The following is a 17,500-nucleotide window of genomic DNA, read 5'->3' as shown; positions in this document are numbered from 1 at the left end:
AAAAAATGTGACTAATGGTTACTTAAAAAAAATAGAAATGGTGCTTGGAGAGCACTAAAGTTCTAAATTGGCCCCTGCTACAGTTCATCCCTCCACAGAGTTTCATGAAAAGCAGTCTGGTAGTTTTTGTGTAATCCTAGTCCAAAAAATGAATGGAGGTGAATGGCCGTCCGTTCCATTTTTGGGCGGCTTGTGATTCACTGGACCGGAGGTAAAAATGAGTGGAGGTGAAGAGGTGGCTGTATTTGGGTGGCTGGCTCACAGCCAGCGGGGGTTACGAGGGTGCACTCCTGTCTCTCCACCCACACAGTCTTAACCCCGTGTCTCTAGCACCCTCACAGATCCGTTCGAATCAATTTCGTAAAAATCAGCTTGGTAGTTTTTGCATAATCATAGTCCAAAAAATGAATGGAAGTGAATGGGCAGACTGTCTGTGTTTGTGCCCGTGGACCTGACCCATGCCTCAAATCTGCTCCAAAATTTAATGGGTTCTAAGTTGGACCATGCTACACCCTTCCACCGAGTTCGTGAAAATCGGTCCAGTAGTTTTTGCGTAATCCTGCTAACACACACACACGCACACACGCCACCAAAAACATTACCTCTCGCTCTGCACTGTCGCTGGTACGGAGGTATTTATGGCAACAAAGTGACGAGTAATATAATTTAATAGATTTTAATCACCTAAGATTTTAGTAAAAAGTGAAATAAATTAAACAAAAAAATCTACATGTTAATAAAAGCAGCATTTAATGTGTTGGATTTAGTAATAGCATGCATAACTCATAAATTATGAGTTAATAAAGCCCAAAAATATTGAGCAAGTACAACTCAATTTCAATTGAAAATCAATTAATATTTAGTATCTGAGGAAAATTGATTTAAATTCACTAAATATCTGTAAAAAAAAAGATTTATATATATTTAATATCTAGGAAAATTTGATTTATATTTACTCTATATATGGGTGAAATTGATATAGCCTTACTAAATGATTTGGATTTACCAAATAAAATAAATTATATAAACACATCCTTATTTAGCCATACCTAAATAAATTATGTAAATTCACGTTTTAATTGCCATTATAGGACTAAATCTATTCAATAACATGCCACTTTGTTCCTATAATTTCTTTATTTCTAATCAACCCAATATCATGTCTTCTTGGTGCCATGGTTTACTGACTGTATGCTGGATCCCCGATTCTCTGTCCCGGGTTCGATCCCAGCGTGGCAGTGTGCCCATTCTGCCCAAGTGTCCTTGAGCAAGACACTGAACCCCAAAATAGCTCACTTGCTGCACGGTAGCACAGTACTTAGCACAGTCGCCTCACAGTAAGGTCCCTGGGCCTTTCTGTGTGGAGTAAAAACCCAATAGGAAAACCATGCAGAAGAGCAAATGCTCTTCAGTCCTGACTCAGCGCTTGGACTTGGTCCCTGGATGCCATGAACAATGGCTGCCCACTGCTCCTGGCTGCCCCTGAAGGGTTGGATGGGAGAAATGCAGGGAACAATTTCTACGGGCAACCCCCGAAGTTGTGTGTGTGTGTGTGCTATGTCTCCGCTTGCCGGTTCTTGTAATTGAGTAATTTCTTTAGTTGGGATGTCCATAACCACGTTTGTCTCCTTTCACCCAGACACCACAAGATATGGAGAACAGCCATTTGTTCTCAAGGCTACTTACTTTTGACTTTCCAGTCATCCAGACAGGGAGAGATGAGGCGGGTTTACTGTCAGTTCTGGCTCATTGCACAGCCCTCACCTCTCTACACACACCGCTGGTTCTTCTGGGGTTCACTCCGCCTGGTGCTGATGGGAGTTGATTTGGTTTAACTCATGGCTAATAAAACTGATTTTGATTCTGGTTCTGAGTATAAACACCACCCACCAGTGCTATCAAAGCACTAGGTTTTTCGTTAGCGTAGCTAAAGCAGTGTTTATGGGTGGTGGTCAGGTGTGCTGGCAAGTCGGAGACGTGTCACTGAGAGCCACTTATGAGGACCAGCTGGGGTGGAGGAGCAGCGATGAGGGGTGGTGATCGAAAAACCACCAGTACATCAGGTTAAGTCCGCTACCTTCCTTAAACCTCACCCCCGTCTGTTCTCTCTCACCCTGTCTGTTCTGTCCTTCTCATCTAACTGACGCACATGCTCAGTACTCGCTCTACGTTTCCCCTCGGTTTTCACTGTGCTGCAAACGGAGCTAGGGAATGTTAGTCAGTGCAGAAGGGTAACTCTCCGACCCACATTACCGTCCCCTCTCCCTCTACACACACACACACACGCACACACACACACACACACACACACACACACACACACACACACACACACACACACAAACAAACACCCACACAGCTTGGCTGGCATGTTAGCCATGGTTGGCATCGCATTCCAGAGTGCAGCAGATCCCCTTCACTCCATCTCTCGTCCCTACCACTCCTCACCCTCAACACCTCCCTCCCCTGGCAGAGCTGCTGTGACTCTAAACTGACCCCCTGACCCTTGGCTAGATCCTGTACCTTATTGGCTCAAATGGGTGACCTGCTTTTTTCCTTTCCATTTGGAATATTAGTGTCCACAAATAATATATATATTTCTATTGTGAGAGTTCATAGTTCATAATCATTAGTTTTCCCTCTTGCTTGTTAGGTAGCTGTTGGTTGGATTACACCTGTCACGTGACTACTAGGGAGTATATAACTCAGTTAGAGGTCGAAAGGTCATCGCATGGACACGCAACGCCTGCTGAGTCCCTAACCCTGTATCAGCTAGCTACTTTGACTGTTCACTAAAGTACAAGAAACCGGAGAATCCCTTGTCGTGTGAAGTCATTACCCACGCCACATTCCTCTACGAGCGGTTTAGCTCGCCACACAACACGACAATATATATACGCGTATATATATATATTTAAATTAGTGTCCGGGTTTTTATATAGCCTAAATAAAATGTTGTTTTTACTCTGCAGTGCATTGTATTGATATGAAATGTGCAATATAAATAAAGTTTGGTTGATTGATTGATACCCTGTGACAGTGTAATAAACTCCACGGCATCATGTGACACAGTGACATCACTGGCCCCAGTAGAGACACACAGTGAGATGTTTTGACTAAGGTAGTCTTGGTAGTTGGTGTGTGTGTGATGGGGGCTGAGTGGTGATAAAGGGTTGAAGAGGCCTAGGATGGGATGTTTGAGTGGAGGTGGTGGTGGTGTTGTTGACAGGAGGTGGAGGGTTAAAGTGTGTTTGACTCACCGAGGGCCTCATGTTTAAAAGGGGGTTTCTCTTTCATCCTCCTCTGTCAAAACAACCAAACAGCCTCATATGACCTCTCTCTGTTGTTCACCTATTCACCAACCTCTGACCCCCCTACACACACACACGCATGCACACAAACACACACGTTTTACTACAGACATGCACACACCAGTACAATTACAGACACATGCTTCCCTCTGTCTGTACAAACATACTCACACTGTGCACTTTTGTACCCTCACGTGACCATGTTATGACAATTGCAACTAATAAACACATTTTTATGAGTGTGTGTGTGAGAGGGAGCGCATTGTTTTGTGTATCTGTGTGTAATGTTGTGAAGCAGATGTTTCTCTCTTTCACAATGGTTTATGTGAAAGTGAAGAGTGTCGTGAAACCGAAGCTGTGGCTGAGCATCGTGGTGATAAGCGTTGGATTGATTCTAGTTTTACATCTTGAGATTAGTTCTAGGAAGTTCCAGTTGAGATAAAGTTTGGAATCCGGGAGGAGGATTTACTGTCAGCTCACCTGACCTGCCGTGGAGGATTGTCCGTGGCGAGCCAGCACATGAAAGGAAGGGTCAGAGGGACAGTTTGGGATGAGACCCTTCCCCTCCCCTCCCCCCCTCTCCCCGCCCCTCTTGTGGTCTGAACTCTGGCTGACAGTAAACGTGTGCCTCAGCCTCCAGCCAAAAACAAGAAAATAAATCAATGTTGTTACACAAGCACTGACACACACAGCCCCAGTCCAGCTCAGCTCGCTCACTGGGTCCCCTCAGGCTCTGGAAGTAGCTACGTTGTGTTTACAATCGTATGCCTTTGTGTTCAGGGGTCAGGGGCAGCCACTGGAACAGGGGGATCGAGACAGAGAGAGAGAGAGAGAGAGACAGAGAGAGAGATACAGAGAGACAGAGAGAGAGAGGGACAGAGAGAGAGAGAGAGACGGAGACAGAGAGAGATATAGAGAGAGAGAGAGAGAGAGACAGAGAGAGATATAGAGAGAGAGAGACAGAGAGAGAGAGAGGGGATCTGGGTCGAAGGAGGCTTGAGACAAGTGTAGCCGAGTGAATCGGGAATCCTCATAAGCCGTCGTGGAGTGAGTTGGAGGTTGTGGTGGCGAGCAGCTACACCCTACTGGCGCAACGGGCAGCGCGTCCGCCTCGCAAGCGGAAGAGCTCGTAAGAGCGTGGGTTTGAATCGCGTCCCGGGCGAGCCCTTACCATGGGTCAGTCGAACTGAAGGAACCCAACGCAGACCAGAGTTCCGTTACACAAGGAGGGGGGTGGGGGGTGGGTTGATGGGGGTGAGGGGGCGTTGATGGGGGTGAGCGGGAAGGAAGCAGAGGGGGTTGAGTGTTACCGCGCTGGGGGCCCCTCTGGGTGTAAAGAATCCCCTACAATAATGTGGGAGAAAACCCAGCAGGCCATTAGTGAGCAGCTTGGCTCCACAGCGGTTTGGTCACCCCTGGGAGCGACCTGCAGCTGTGCGAGGGGGCAGCGAGGGTAAGGAGAGAATGTTCCCTTCTCTCTCTCTAATGACTGTGCTGAGTTATAAAAGCCAGAACAGCAGGGTGTTGATATCAGCTGAGACTGATGGTCCTGAGGAGAAGAAAATGGCCCCTTGTGGCCCCAAGGTTATTACTGTTCCTGTGAGGACACACACACATAGAAATGGCCCTCGGCTACACAGTTTATTACTGTTCCTGTGAGGACCCCGACACACACACACAATATGTATTTAGGGAAGGACTAGTTTGGATAACTACTCCATCTACTGGTTGTGCTCTATACTTCGCCAGACTGACTCGTGCTCCCTCTCGAGACAGAAGACCGTCTCCGGACATCAGATGAGGCCGTACGAGGAGCTGTGTGCTGTCCGTGTTTTGTTCGAGAGAGAGATCATCTGATAGATTGATTGACTGAGAGAGATTGTGTGTGTGTGTGTTTGTGCCGTGTTGGAGCTGTATGCTGTCTGTGCTGTGTTCAAGACAAGAGATCGATTGAGAGATTGACTGATTGAGAGATTGTGTGAGTGTGCGCGTGTGTGTGTGTGTGTGTGAGCAGCCAGATAGTAGTCAGGTTTATGTAGCCGGTAGTCACAGCTGGGACCTGTCATACTGCCTTCATGTGGATTGTGACAGCACAGCGAGCCACTTGGATGAAATAGCTTAGGGTTAGTTGTGTGAACTGGTATGAACTCTGGCTTCTCAGTGTAGCAGTTGTTCCAGAAATCTGAAACGATAACATCTCCGTATACGTCCCTCGGTCATGTCCAGAGGAACATGCCCCCTCCCCCTTTCCATACCAGCTGCAAAAAGTACTCAGGAACATGGAAGCTTATCCAAAATGGTTTCTGGTCAAAAAATGTAATAACAATATTCACCACAAAGAGTCCAAATTGGGACCAGTCGCTAAATCAAAACAACACAAAACAAGAGCTCCAGTCCATCTCTGGATTATCGAAATACATAAAAAATAATCTAAAGGGATCATTTCACTCATCTACCATTATGTGGATACCAAGAATGTCATGACAGTTATAGGAAATGAGAATTAACTACAAACTTAATATACATAAAGCATAGAGATACACATCGTCAAACAAAATAACGCTTAAACGTTTTGACACACTATTAGTCCGTTGGCATATTGTGTGTTTTAGGGAAAGGGTTCATAAAACACGACAGCTTCCGAGCATCTGAGTTGATGAGTAAGCACAGTGTTACTCGCAGCAGACCATGTGTTTGATGTGCCAGTGGGCTCTCCGCAGTGAGCCATTGGTCCAAACAGTACGCCAGGTCACGGGTGTTCCAGTCAGTGAAGGTGTCTCTGTGTGTGTGTGTTGCTGTTAGTGAAGGTCTGGCGCCCATAGAGTCCCACTGGTTGTTCACCACACTCCACCTGGTTCCAGTGTCACATTACAAGATGCTGTACTCACAACCTGAATTACAATCGCCACCCCCCCGTGTGCGTTCCTCTACTCAGAAACACACGTTTGCCGATATCAACATTTTCTACAGAGGGCCGCGGGCCCAGCAGAGGTCCGTCTGTCGTCGAGGTGATTAGGGGGCGAGCCTGCACTCTGAACTTTGACCTCAGGGGGTCTTGGGGCCAGTGGCAGGGGCGGGTGGCGCCTCCGACTGCTCCGGAGGCTCTGGCTGCGGGGCGGAGCTCAACAGACTCTCTTCCCTCTTGTCCGGGTCCAGGAAGTCGTGAATAGCGTTCTCTATGTGCGGCCGGAAGATGTGGTTGAGCTTGGGGTCCACCACCTGCGTGATGATCCTGTCCACCCCCGACTCCAGCATGCCTGACCTGCAGAGATCACACGGCAACAACACAGCCAGCCATTGGAGGTGGATACTAATACCATTGGCTATAGGCTACAGCAGCACAGGAAATAATCGGGCAACACAGTGACTCCTAGGAGCTGAAACAGCTGGTAGAACTAGGATGGTCTGATCTACAATAAGACCAGTGTTCCAGCAAGTTCCAATAGCTATAGCTTCTTCAGTGACCGTATTCTTCTAGATGAATAGATTCATGCTACTTTTGCCATCAAAGATTACACCCACAGTGTGCAATGACTTGACTAGACAATGACAGCAGGTCATTAAGTTATCTTGTTTGATACTTACTGAACGACACTTTGCCTCAGTCCATTCCTCACTTGGTTCTTGTTGATGGACGGGTTCCAGTCTTGTGTGCTCAGGTGCGTAGAGACAAAGTTATCCACTTTCTGTCGTAGGTTCTGGTAGGCTGGCTGTAGCAGCAGGACAAGGGCAGAGCATTAACGTGAGCTAGCTAACTATCTGGCTGTCTATGAATGAACCTGATGTACAGTAGCTGAACTTAAGGCAAGGCAAGTTTATTTATATAGCACATTTCAGCCACAGGGCAATTCAAGGTGCTTTACATGAGACATTAAAAGCATTAAAACAAAAAGCAAGACATCTTAAGATGAGTACCGGTAGATGGCGAACACAAAGTAGCTAACAAACAAACTATTGACTTCTATAGGTAGCAAAGGTTCAGAGCTTCAAAACATTTTATTTTTATTTGACTGGTGGAATTGGCTAGATAGCTAGTGCATGCTAGTAGCATACTTCAGCTAGCACTGGTGTGGCTAGCAACAAGCTAACGTTACCTTCGTATCCACGTCTGCCAGACAGTCTCTGCGGAACTCGTCGAAGAGTCCCCGGTTCTTCAGGTGCTCCACGATCATGGCGATGAGCTGCGGGTCACCGGGCGGGAGGCCGCCGCCGCTGCTGCTGCTGCCCTCGGCCATGACAACTACGGGGGTACGGGGTACTTGTGACGGGCACTTTGTGTTTCTCACTAGGTATATTCAATTTGTGTCCCTCGCTCGACGTCTTGTCTCCCCCTTGGCACGTTTTAACGGCTAACAGGCGAACTCTGTGAGACAAATCGAGGAAACCCCACTTTGTGTTTCTCACTAGGTATATTCGATTTGTGTCCCTCGTTGGGTGTACTCGATTTGTGTCCCTCGCTCGACGTCTTTTCTCCCCCTTGGCAAAACGGTTTCTGGTCAAAAAATGTAATAACAATATTCACCACATAGAGTCCAAATTGGGACCAGTCCCTAAATCAAAACAACACAAAACAAGAGCTCCAGTCCATCTCTGGATTATCGAAATACATAAAAAAATAATCTAAAGGGATCATTTCACTCATCTACCATTATGTGGATACCAAGAATGTCATGACTGAGTTATAGGAAATGAGAATTAACTACAAATTTAATATACATAAAGCATAGAGATATAGTACACATCGTCAAACAAAATAACGCTTAAACGTTTTGACACACTATTAGTCCGTTGGCATATTGTGTGTTTTAACGGCCCTACGGCTAACAGGCGAACCCTGTGAGACAAATCGAGGAGACCCCAGTCCTGCAGGAACTGAGACCCGTCAGACCCGGAAGTGATTCTATTCATTCACTTTCAAGCCTCGTCGCGGTTCAAAGGTATTCCTCCAGTTTAGCAGACGAATAACGCCCTCTTAACAGACCGCATGGGTCGTTTCTGTGTCTGTTGTTTTAACAACACACGCTAAGATTTCTTAGTTTTATTCTCGTGTTTTAATAACTCAGCGTTAGCTTCATTTGTCAGTGTCATCATGCAGTTAGCTATTGCTAGTAGCTAGCTAGCCTAACCAGCTATCTAGCGACTGGATTGACATAATAATTCGTTTTGTGTCAATGAGTGATTATCTTAAACGTTGCAAGTGCGAAGGTATGTCCATCTAGCTGTCTTTTCCTGTCCCTTTGCCCCTAATGCTAGCTACCTAGCAGCACTGACTAGCAACGTTGCTAGATTTGCCCCCAACTAACGTAAAAGTAGGCTACTGAGGTAGAAAAACCGGTTAGATAGTCACGTTAACCATTTAGATATTAACCCTGGTAATGCGGTCTATGTGCGTTCCCATGTCTCTTGGGTCTTTTGCATTGTATACAGGCGCTATAGGGTTTTACAGGGTAAAGGTTGGTTTGGGTCAGTATTGTGGGTGATCATCATCTTTCAGTATAATTGCTTCATCATAAGTGACTGAATCATGTGTACGTTTGTTTTAGATGAGTGGGGACTCCTCTAGGAACAAGGAGTTTGAGGAGCAGCTGCGTCTGCAGCAGCTGTACGGCCACAGTGCGCCGGATGGGACGGATCCCTACACCTTCACCGATCCAGAGGACGGAACCGTCTACGACTGGGACCATGACAAGAAGGCCTGGTTTCCTAAAGTATGTCTTTCTGTCTGTCTTTCAGTGTCCATCTGCCGGTGACGGTGCACGATCTTCTTGGGCTACGTGATTGGGTTGGCGCTGATGGACCCAGGACTGGAATAACTAAACGGCGCTGAGTGTGCGCGCTCCGCATATCCGCTCAATGCTCGCAGCCCGAGCGCCTCCATTTTTTTAACCGGAAGAACACTAGCTAAAAATACAAAAAGGGGGCCTTGGCCGACCCAGTCCTCCGTCTGAGAAGATCGTGCGCTGTCACCGGTCTGAACTAGCTGCTGGTATGGTACCACGCATGTGCTGTGTTGTCATGTACTCTGTGCTGTTACAACACGTTAAGTAACCCCCCCACCCTGCTTACGACCTTCTCCAGATCACAGAGGACTTCCTGGCGGCGTACCACGCCAACTACGGCTTCACCAAGGAAGGGGAGCACGACCCGGACGCCGCCGTACAGGCCGGCACTGTGCCAGCAGCCTCGGGTCCGGAGGCAAAGACCCCGGCCGGCAAGAAGACCACCACCGACCCAGACCAGGACCCGGGCCAGGGGAAGGACGCCAAGCAGAAGGGAGAGAAGAGGAAGGCAGATCCAGGTGCAGTAATGAGGGGATCACAGCTAGAGGTTGATCCCCCTTCTTTGGTGGTAGACTTGAGGTTAGAGAAGTCGGCTAGGAACCAGAAGGTTTGCTGGAGAGAAAGTCTGGAATGAAAAGGTGCACCGACCACCATTTTAAGGTCCTTGAGTAAGGCACTTTAAGCAGTATTTCTTTTGTGGCATCGAGCTGTGACATGTTAAGAGATGAGGAGGCTGCCCGCAGAAGAAGTCTAACATCTCTCTTTGTAAGCAGGATGGTTTGATGTCGACAAAGACAAGAACACCAACGTGTACGTGTCAGGTATGTCGCACTCTGCCACCTGCTCGCTGGGATCAACCTGTTTTATGAAGCATTCACACAAACACACACACAAACGCAGCTTGACGCGACGTGCAGCTGGTCGTGGGCAGCAGATGACCCTCCCTTCCCGCTGAGAAACGAGCTGCTCCTTGCCCCCCCCCCCCCCCCCAGGCCTGCCCCCTGACATCACCGCGGAGGAGTTTGCGGAGCTGATGTCGAAGTGCGGCATCGTGATGAAAGACCCGATCAGCGAGGAGTACAAGGTCAAGCTGTACAAGGACGGCCAGGGCAACCAGAAGGGAGACGGCCTCTGCTGCTACCTCAAGGTCCGCTAGCTGTCTGAACCGTCTATGGGACCCGGCTGGGAGTGTTTGCGCACGCGTGGTGTGCGCCGAGTGAGTGAGTGAGTGTGTGAGTGTGTACGTGCCTGCCTGCCTGTCTCTCCCTCGTTATTGACCCCCCGTCCCCGTCCCCCGTCCTCCTCCTGCAGAAGGAGTCTGTGGCCCTGGCGCTCCGTCTCATTGACGAGTCGGAGTTGCGGGGCTACCAGCTCCATGTGGAGGCGGCCAGGTTTGAGCTGAAGGGCCAGTACGACGCCAGCAAGAAGAAGAAGAAGAACAAGGAGTACAAGAAGAAGATGCAGGCTCAGCAGAAGTAGGTTGATTCTGCTGACCCCTGGGAATCCTACTCAGACGAGGCTCAGCGATTGTGTAACCTTCCCGTCTACGCCCGTGTACAGGCTAGTCTATGTACCACAGGAAGAACCCACCTGTCTATGCCTGGGTACAGGAAGTAGGGGCAGCAAGAGTAGGCCCATCCTCACCCTTGACCCATCACTGTACTTGTCCTACTTGTGAAGGTCTAAACAGGCAAGCTGTCCAGTCTTATCTATGTATGAGTAGGTGCTCCTGACCCCACTAAGCCTGCTGGGTAGATTACTGACCTGCACTAGCTCCAAGAAGCCTGGTTCTGCTCGTCCAGTAGTGTCTCTTTCTCAGGAGCCTGAGCTGCCGTCTTCATTGGTTGGTCTGTTTTTTGTGTCTGTTTTTTGTTTGTGACGGTGTAATTTGTTCTGTGATTTATTGTCCTGTTGGAGGTCTGGCGTGTGATTGGTTGTTGTGATTGATTGACAGGCAGCTGGACTGGCGGCCGGAGAAGAAGGGGGAGGTGCGTAAGAGACACGAGCGGGTTCTCATCATCCAGAACATGTTCCACCCCAGCGACTTCGAGGTGAGGAATTTCCGCAGAGAGATTTCTGAGACACACGTTAGGCTTGGACTAAGAAGACACTGCATATGAATATGATATGGTGTAGATTATACATACAGTTATAGGGATGATGAGTACAGTTAGTTATAACTAACTCCATGTAGTGAAGTAGTTGTATGATTAGCGGTTGTACTGTAGTGAACCCTGGCTCTGCCCCTCCCTCGCCGCCCCCCCTCCCAGGAAGACCCGCTGGTCCTGAACGAGATCCGTGATGACCTGAGGACGGAGTGTGAGAAGTTCGGGCAGGTGAAGAAGGTCATCATCTTTGATGTGAGTGCCTCACGAAAACATTCATCTTCAGTTTGTGGAAGCATAGGTGTCTTATCTAAAATATCTCTTCACTTTGCTTAGAACTCAAGAGGACCTTTGAATAGGGACTGACTGGGTGATTTGGGGGAGTTTGTTTAGTGTTGCTGCTTCTAGCACGATTTCAGTGTGCGGGAGGAGGCTAACGGCACTTGCCTTTACGCGTAACAAAACTTTAGCGAAATCCAGACAGAAGGGCGGCGAAAACGTCTTTTACTCTGAGAAACTCCACGAGTGCATGCACTTGTTCTTGTTTCATTGTTATTAAACTGCACTTTTGTCTGTGTTTATACTACTAATGTTAACCTAACTGTAGTGTACAGAATGTGATTAGTGCTGACTGTAGAGTGTTCTCTCTTAGTTGACAGTGGGGTCTGGTGTGAGGAGTGTTGTCAGTGTACAGTATCTGATTGGTCAGTGCAGTGTACGGTATCTGATTGGTGCTGACGGTACGGTCTCCTCTTGTAGCGCCATCCTGACGGCGTGGCCTCGGTGGCGTTCAAGGAGCCGGAGGACGCAGATGTGTGCCAGGTGGCGCTGAACAATCGCTGGTTTGGGGGCAGGAAGCTGTCGGCCGAGCTCTGGGATGGAACCACCGACTATCAGGTGTGTGTGTGTGCATGCGTGTTATCAGGTGTGTGTGTGTGTGTGTGTGCGTGTGTGTTCTTGACCTAGGCCACATTTGGGGACAAATGTTGGATATTAAACCAGTTGATTGGGGACGGCCTGTCAAATTGGGGACAAAATTGGTGTCCCTATTTAGGTTTTGGGGTTGGGTTAATGTTAGGGTTAGGGCAAGGGGATATGGTAATAACTGTAAGTCAGTGCAATATCCCCAAATGTTTGCAATGTCTGTGTGTGTGTGTGTGTGTGTGTGTGTGTGCGCGCGTGCTGCAATAGGGGAATGTATAACTATACAGTAACTTTGTATTCAGTGTGTGTCTGAACAGTGTGTTATCTTTCTGTGTGTGTGTGTGTCTGTCTGTGTCTGTGTGTGTGTGTGTGTGTGTGTGTGTGTGCGCGCGCGCGCGCGCGTGTGTGTAGGTGGAGGAAACCACCAGGGAGCGTGAGGAGAGGCTGAAGGGCTGGGCCAATTACCTGGAGGGCAAGGGTGCCAAGCCAGCCGGACCCAACCCCCTAGATCAGCTTGCCGACGCCCCCACAGACCCCACTACCGACAGCAGCACTGACAAACCCAGCACCGCGTCCACAGACACGCCCCCGGACCCCGAGGGTTCCAGCCAATCAGAGCACAAGGCAGCGGAGAGCCAGGAAGTAGAACAGGAAGCAGAACAGGAAGCAGACTCCACAGACAGCAGCCTGGCAGGAAGTGATGATGAGGATACATAAACATGCTCGGTGATGCGGACAGCCCCCCAACCCCTTCTCCCTTGTCTGATTGGAGCATAGACAGTGTATGTGGACAGTTGGAAATGGTTTCTCATTATTGTATACATGTCTTAGAATAAAATCTACTTTTTCACACATCCAATTTCCTTCGATGATGAGCTCTGATGTTTTACATTCGATTACCAGGGGTGAGTTCAAACTGAACACGTTGTGCACTGTTTGCTATGTTTTCCGGGTTAAACAGCAGGTTTCCTCAAAATGGTGTGAAACAGTGTGCAGCGAGCTTTGAGGTAGGTTTTCTCATTTGGTGGGCATGTCATACCCAATCAGCAGACTGATGTACAAACCCTGCCCTATCTTCTCAGCTGCCATAGGTGCAATGCTTGTGTAACACACAAGGGTCCAATCTCAAACCAGCCCCTATCCCCTTGTCCTATCCACTCCCTCTCCGTTTGCGCCTTCACACCGAGCTTCGCCATGTTAAGGGCTGTCCCAAACCAATTAGCATGGAGTGCGCTTGGAGTGCAAGTGGACTGTCAGACCCTTAAATAGCGAGCCTGCATCGGTGCACGATCCTGATAGTTGAAGCAGGAAGTGCACGTGCCAAAGCGATGCTGGGGGAAACTGCATATAAATAAAGTTCCGTCTTCCTACACTGTCAATTATTTTAGATAGGCTAGGCTACAGAACTCAAACTTTTGTTTTTCTCACACTGATTTCACAGCCTCAAAAATAATCACAAAATGTGGTGTCAAAAGATAAAACCAAAAATAGGAGAACATCACTTTATCCCTAGATCGCTTGACTTGACGCAAACTCTTAAAAGCCGGTATTCATAACCGACATAAAATAAAAATAGGTTTACAGTAGGTCTACATCAAATGTACATCATATATTCCATTATTTATAGGGACAATGGAACAGATAAATCAGCTGATTATGGCGCGTTCCAGGAACCCGTAACTCGTGTTTTTCCGACCTTCTACACGTGAAAATGCACTGGAAAGGTAGTCAACCCGTAACTCCCACCCGGGAACTCGATGTACTCCCAGTTGCGCTCTCTGACTCTGACGTCACACAGCCCTCTAATCAAGATGGCAGCCACCATGGGTATGGCGCATGGTATGGCGACAAAAATAACTTTAGGGCAACGTAAAGTAAATGTGTATGTTGTAATCAAAATAATACAAAGGATAATGCACTACAATCTGCTATGTGTATGTAATGATGCCCAAATATGTTGACGAGATAGATAGTGGTAGCTAACTAACATTAAGGTAAACCTGAACGTGACCATGCAAACGGCGAAAAGTCGATGTTGTCAATAAATAAAATGTAACGTACGATTTCTTAGCATAGCGAAATTAGGCATAGGCCTACAATGTTTAGTTTGCCAGCTCTGACAATGTGCCAAATCTCAAGCTTTTACCATATCGGCTTGTTTACATCTATGTAATGCCACGCATTGACAGTTTGCCTGGAACGCTATGAAGTCGTGAGTCGTGACTTGAAGTCGTAACTTACGAGTTCAAAATCCGATCTGGAACTCGGCATTCTGCGACATGCAAATGCATCTTCACAAAAAAGGAATGCTGGCAAAGAGGCATGGGAGTTATTTACTGATTGATTTTTTTGTCTGCTTGGAATTGTGATAATGTGATAAATGTGATAAATCGTGTGATTTCTTATTATATTGGTATGTATTTTTATATTGATTTATCTTTTTTTTTATAAATCATAAACATTTTTTACAGAATTTTTTACAGCTCACTTATCTGGCCCCTGTGTGATACTGTTTTTTTTCTTCCTTCTGGAATATGTAGAGAGTGGGTCGTATGCCCACCTCCCTTGTTCTCTGTAAAGCGCATTGTGTTGCCTCTGGGTATGAAATGCGCTATACAAATAAAGCTTTGATCGATTGATTGATTGTGACGGCTGCTTCCCTGTTCTGCTCGGTTCCGGTTTGGCTGTTCATTTCTATACCCTCCCCCTCGGTTGAGAGTGCTCTCCACAGCTGCGAGTGAAACTTAATTTGGAGTGACACTTAGGGGTGGAGTGGGGTAGGGGCCGGTTTGGGATTGGGCCAAGGTGTTCAAGGCAACACCATTTACCTTTCAATAAACGTTTTGCAACGATTTATCAGGCCTGAACTCACCCCAAGTTAATCCTTTCAAATAATGTTGGCTTGAGTCCGCATGGGGTGTCAGGTGGGTAGGGTTTGCTTTTTGGGAACAGCTCACGGGCTCCATTTGGCCAGACATGAACAATTAAACTCAGATAAGTAGTTGAAAATGATTCCAGATGGTATGACCCAGGCCTGGCCTTCATTATGACCAACTCTCAGGATTCAACACAAAACATCGCCCTAGTGTGAAACAGGTAGCCTATTACAGGTCTAAATCATCCTTCATATCACTTGTTTGAGTTACCTGGGCTGTGTTTTAATACTCTTGTCAATGCATCCCTCCTTTCTTTCTCCGTTCATCTCTTCCTGGTTGTGGTTGTGTAGATGAACACACCCGTTTGAAAACACCCCCCTAACTTTCAGTCATCCTTGAAATAATCTAATCAAGCATAATCGATCTATCTATTTACTTGTCTCAGACGCACACTGATAGTTGATCTAATGCAGGGAGTCTAAAAACAGATTTGTGGATTCGGTAGTTCAACTTACTTCAGTAGTTGGAAATTGTGATGATCTGTGATGACCCCACCAACATTTAACTTTTATTTAATAGTGGAATTTCATAGAAATTGCTTTGTATCATCCAGTTTACTTTGTAGCTCACATAGTTCAGTCTTCTCCCCTGAGAGGTTGAAGTTGCAACTTTTTTCACATTTTGTCAAAGCTAATTAAAACCACCTGATACCAGGTTGTTTCGTCGAGCCATAGCGTCCAACATCAATGACTCAGCCCTACCAAAGACGATATATCAATTATAAACCCTCTTTTCCACTACCACTCGCCACGTCTTGTTATTCCAGCATTTATGCCTGTGTTGTCTAATTACGGCCTGTAGCTTTGCTCCACCTTAAACTACAAATTCTACATTTTAAGATTCAAGATGTAGGTCTTCCGTCTCTTACTGCCATCTAGCGGTAGGAAATTGCTTATTGCAGCTTTAAATTAACCATCACCTTTTCTTCCTCTGCCCTTCTGATTTTAGTTAGAGTATCAGCACATTTTCTTAAATATTTGGCCACCTCAAATTAAAGAGCTCACAGTTTTTATTATAAGAGCTCTCTCCACAGAAATGTCTTCATCTCCAACCAGACTACAACATGAGTTTCTTATCTACCCTATACACCTCTGGTTTAGTGACATGGTTTGATTCCAGATAGTTTTCCAAAGTGAGGAACAGTGACTAAATATATAAGCCATGATGAAACCCCATAGGTTTTCCATGAGCCATGATGAAGACATAGACTCACAGGTTACCAGTCCCATCACAAGTTGGCTGTACTGTAAATCTATTTCCCGATGGATGTCCTCCGATTAGCTGAGTCAGCGGCAGTCTTTACATGACAATGGACTCATGGACTTAATCTTGTCAGCCATTAATGAAATTAATCACTCATTAAGGGAGTAAAAACAAAGTTGATTACCTCCAACATATATACAGTATCTACATCTATCCAGTTGAAAAGAAAGACCAACATTACATTATCCAAGCGTGGAAGTCTTCAGAACAGATTAGATCTATGACTGTCTTTTGAGTTGTCTGTCAGCAGTCTGCAACCTCTGCCTCATCCCTCAGAACTATAGTAACAGGTAAGTCCAATGTATCTATCTGGTCAACAATGTCAAAAGTCAACTATGTTCTTCAGAATGCATTCGGTGTGAGAGAAGTAGGTCTACACAAGAGTTCTCTGCTCTGTTGATCTGCAGTTCATAACCTGGGAGCTTTCTAAATTCAGAGTACAATCACATGCAGCTCCCTGGGTCTTTGAGAGGCTTGGAATGTTGCTCAGAAAACATAAGTCAATTGGGCTACCATGGAGAAACAAAAGAGTGAATGGATTGCTATTCCTTTTATACCTTTGATCATTGTAATATCTTCTAATCACTGGTTATTCTAAAAGATGAATGATGAAGAGGTGTGTGATGTCTCTTATCTTTTCCCAGGGTGTGTGGGCACCCATACCACTGTATCCTGCTGGAGGTAGGTAGATAAAGGTGGCTTGGTGTGAAGGTAGATGACACAGCTCTGCTTGGAGACTTATCTGTGTTTGGAGATGAGCTAATCTTCCCTCTCTCCCTCAGTCTCACTTGGAGAGCTGCTTTTAACCCTCCACCACCACATCTCTGGAGTTACAGTATTCACCTGGCGTACTAGTTTCACGAAGGATGAGAGACTACGACGACGTCACAGCATTCCTGGGGCAGAGCGGGCCGTTTTTCTGGACCACCTTCCTGGTCCTCAACGCCATCTACATCTGCACGGGCTTCGGACTGTACATCGTGTTTGTCGGAGCGACCCCCCGACATGTCTGCCTGGTCCCCGGACTGGCTAACCTGACTGAGGCCTGGAGGGCGGCCGTCATCCCCCGGGAGGAGGTGAACGGCGTGGAGGAGGAGAGCCGGTGCAGCAGGTACCGTCTGGACGTGGTGAGGAACCTGTCTGACCGTGGCCTGGCCCCCGGCCTCCACCTCAACCTGACC

At 47.1% G+C, this 17,500-nt stretch overlaps 3 protein-coding genes across 7 annotated transcripts in view; 2 read left to right on the top strand and 1 right to left on the bottom strand.

Moving 5' to 3' along the window:
* Positions 1–12,964, top strand: part of htatsf1 (HIV-1 Tat specific factor 1) — a 20,547-nt gene extending 7,583 nt beyond the window's left edge. Inside the window, exons 1-10 of one of the 5 annotated variants that reach the window (XM_084449953.1) lie at positions 7,450–7,559; positions 8,855–9,019; positions 9,390–9,609; positions 9,865–9,912; positions 10,084–10,238; positions 10,403–10,566; positions 11,046–11,142; positions 11,362–11,451; positions 11,956–12,093; positions 12,532–12,964. In XM_084449953.1, coding sequence (XP_084306079.1) covers positions 7,482–7,559; positions 8,855–9,019; positions 9,390–9,609; positions 9,865–9,912; positions 10,084–10,238; positions 10,403–10,566; positions 11,046–11,142; positions 11,362–11,451; positions 11,956–12,093; positions 12,532–12,837 — 1,461 coding nt within the window. In that variant the 5' untranslated portion in view covers positions 7,450–7,481 and the 3' untranslated portion in view covers positions 12,838–12,964. Of the gene's footprint in view, positions 1–7,449; positions 7,560–8,199; positions 8,249–8,348; positions 8,517–8,696; positions 8,765–8,854; positions 9,020–9,389; positions 9,610–9,864; positions 9,913–10,083; positions 10,239–10,402; positions 10,567–11,045; positions 11,143–11,361; positions 11,452–11,955; positions 12,094–12,531 lie in introns of those variants that run through there. The other 4 variants (XM_084449957.1, XM_084449956.1, XM_084449954.1 and 1 more) reach the window with 4 other exon arrangements.
* On the bottom strand, positions 6,357–7,483 carry bod1 (biorientation of chromosomes in cell division 1; the record flags this gene model as incomplete). Its single annotated transcript, XM_084450398.1, has 3 exons — positions 6,357–6,573; positions 6,897–7,021; positions 7,406–7,483. 3 exons carry the CDS (start codon positions 7,481–7,483, stop codon positions 6,357–6,359), a joined length of 420 nt encoding a protein of 139 aa, XP_084306524.1.
* A 4,221-nt stretch (positions 12,965–17,185) lies between the features above and the next one.
* Positions 17,186–17,500, top strand: part of LOC311319075 (organic cation/carnitine transporter 2-like) — a gene marked incomplete at both ends in the record, with an annotated part of 11,846 nt that continues 11,531 nt past the window's right edge. Inside the window, one exon of the mRNA XM_084450527.1 lies at positions 17,186–17,500. This exon is cut by the window's right edge and continues 75 nt beyond it. Coding sequence (XP_084306653.1) covers positions 17,186–17,500 — 315 coding nt within the window.

The sequence above is a fragment of the Borostomias antarcticus genome (genome assembly GCF_949987555.1).
Source record: "Borostomias antarcticus genome assembly, chromosome: 15".
Lineage (NCBI taxonomy): Eukaryota > Metazoa > Chordata > Actinopteri > Stomiiformes > Stomiidae > Borostomias > Borostomias antarcticus.
The sequence above is the reverse complement of the archived record's forward strand: the minus strand, read 5'-3'. Positions and strand labels throughout refer to the sequence as shown.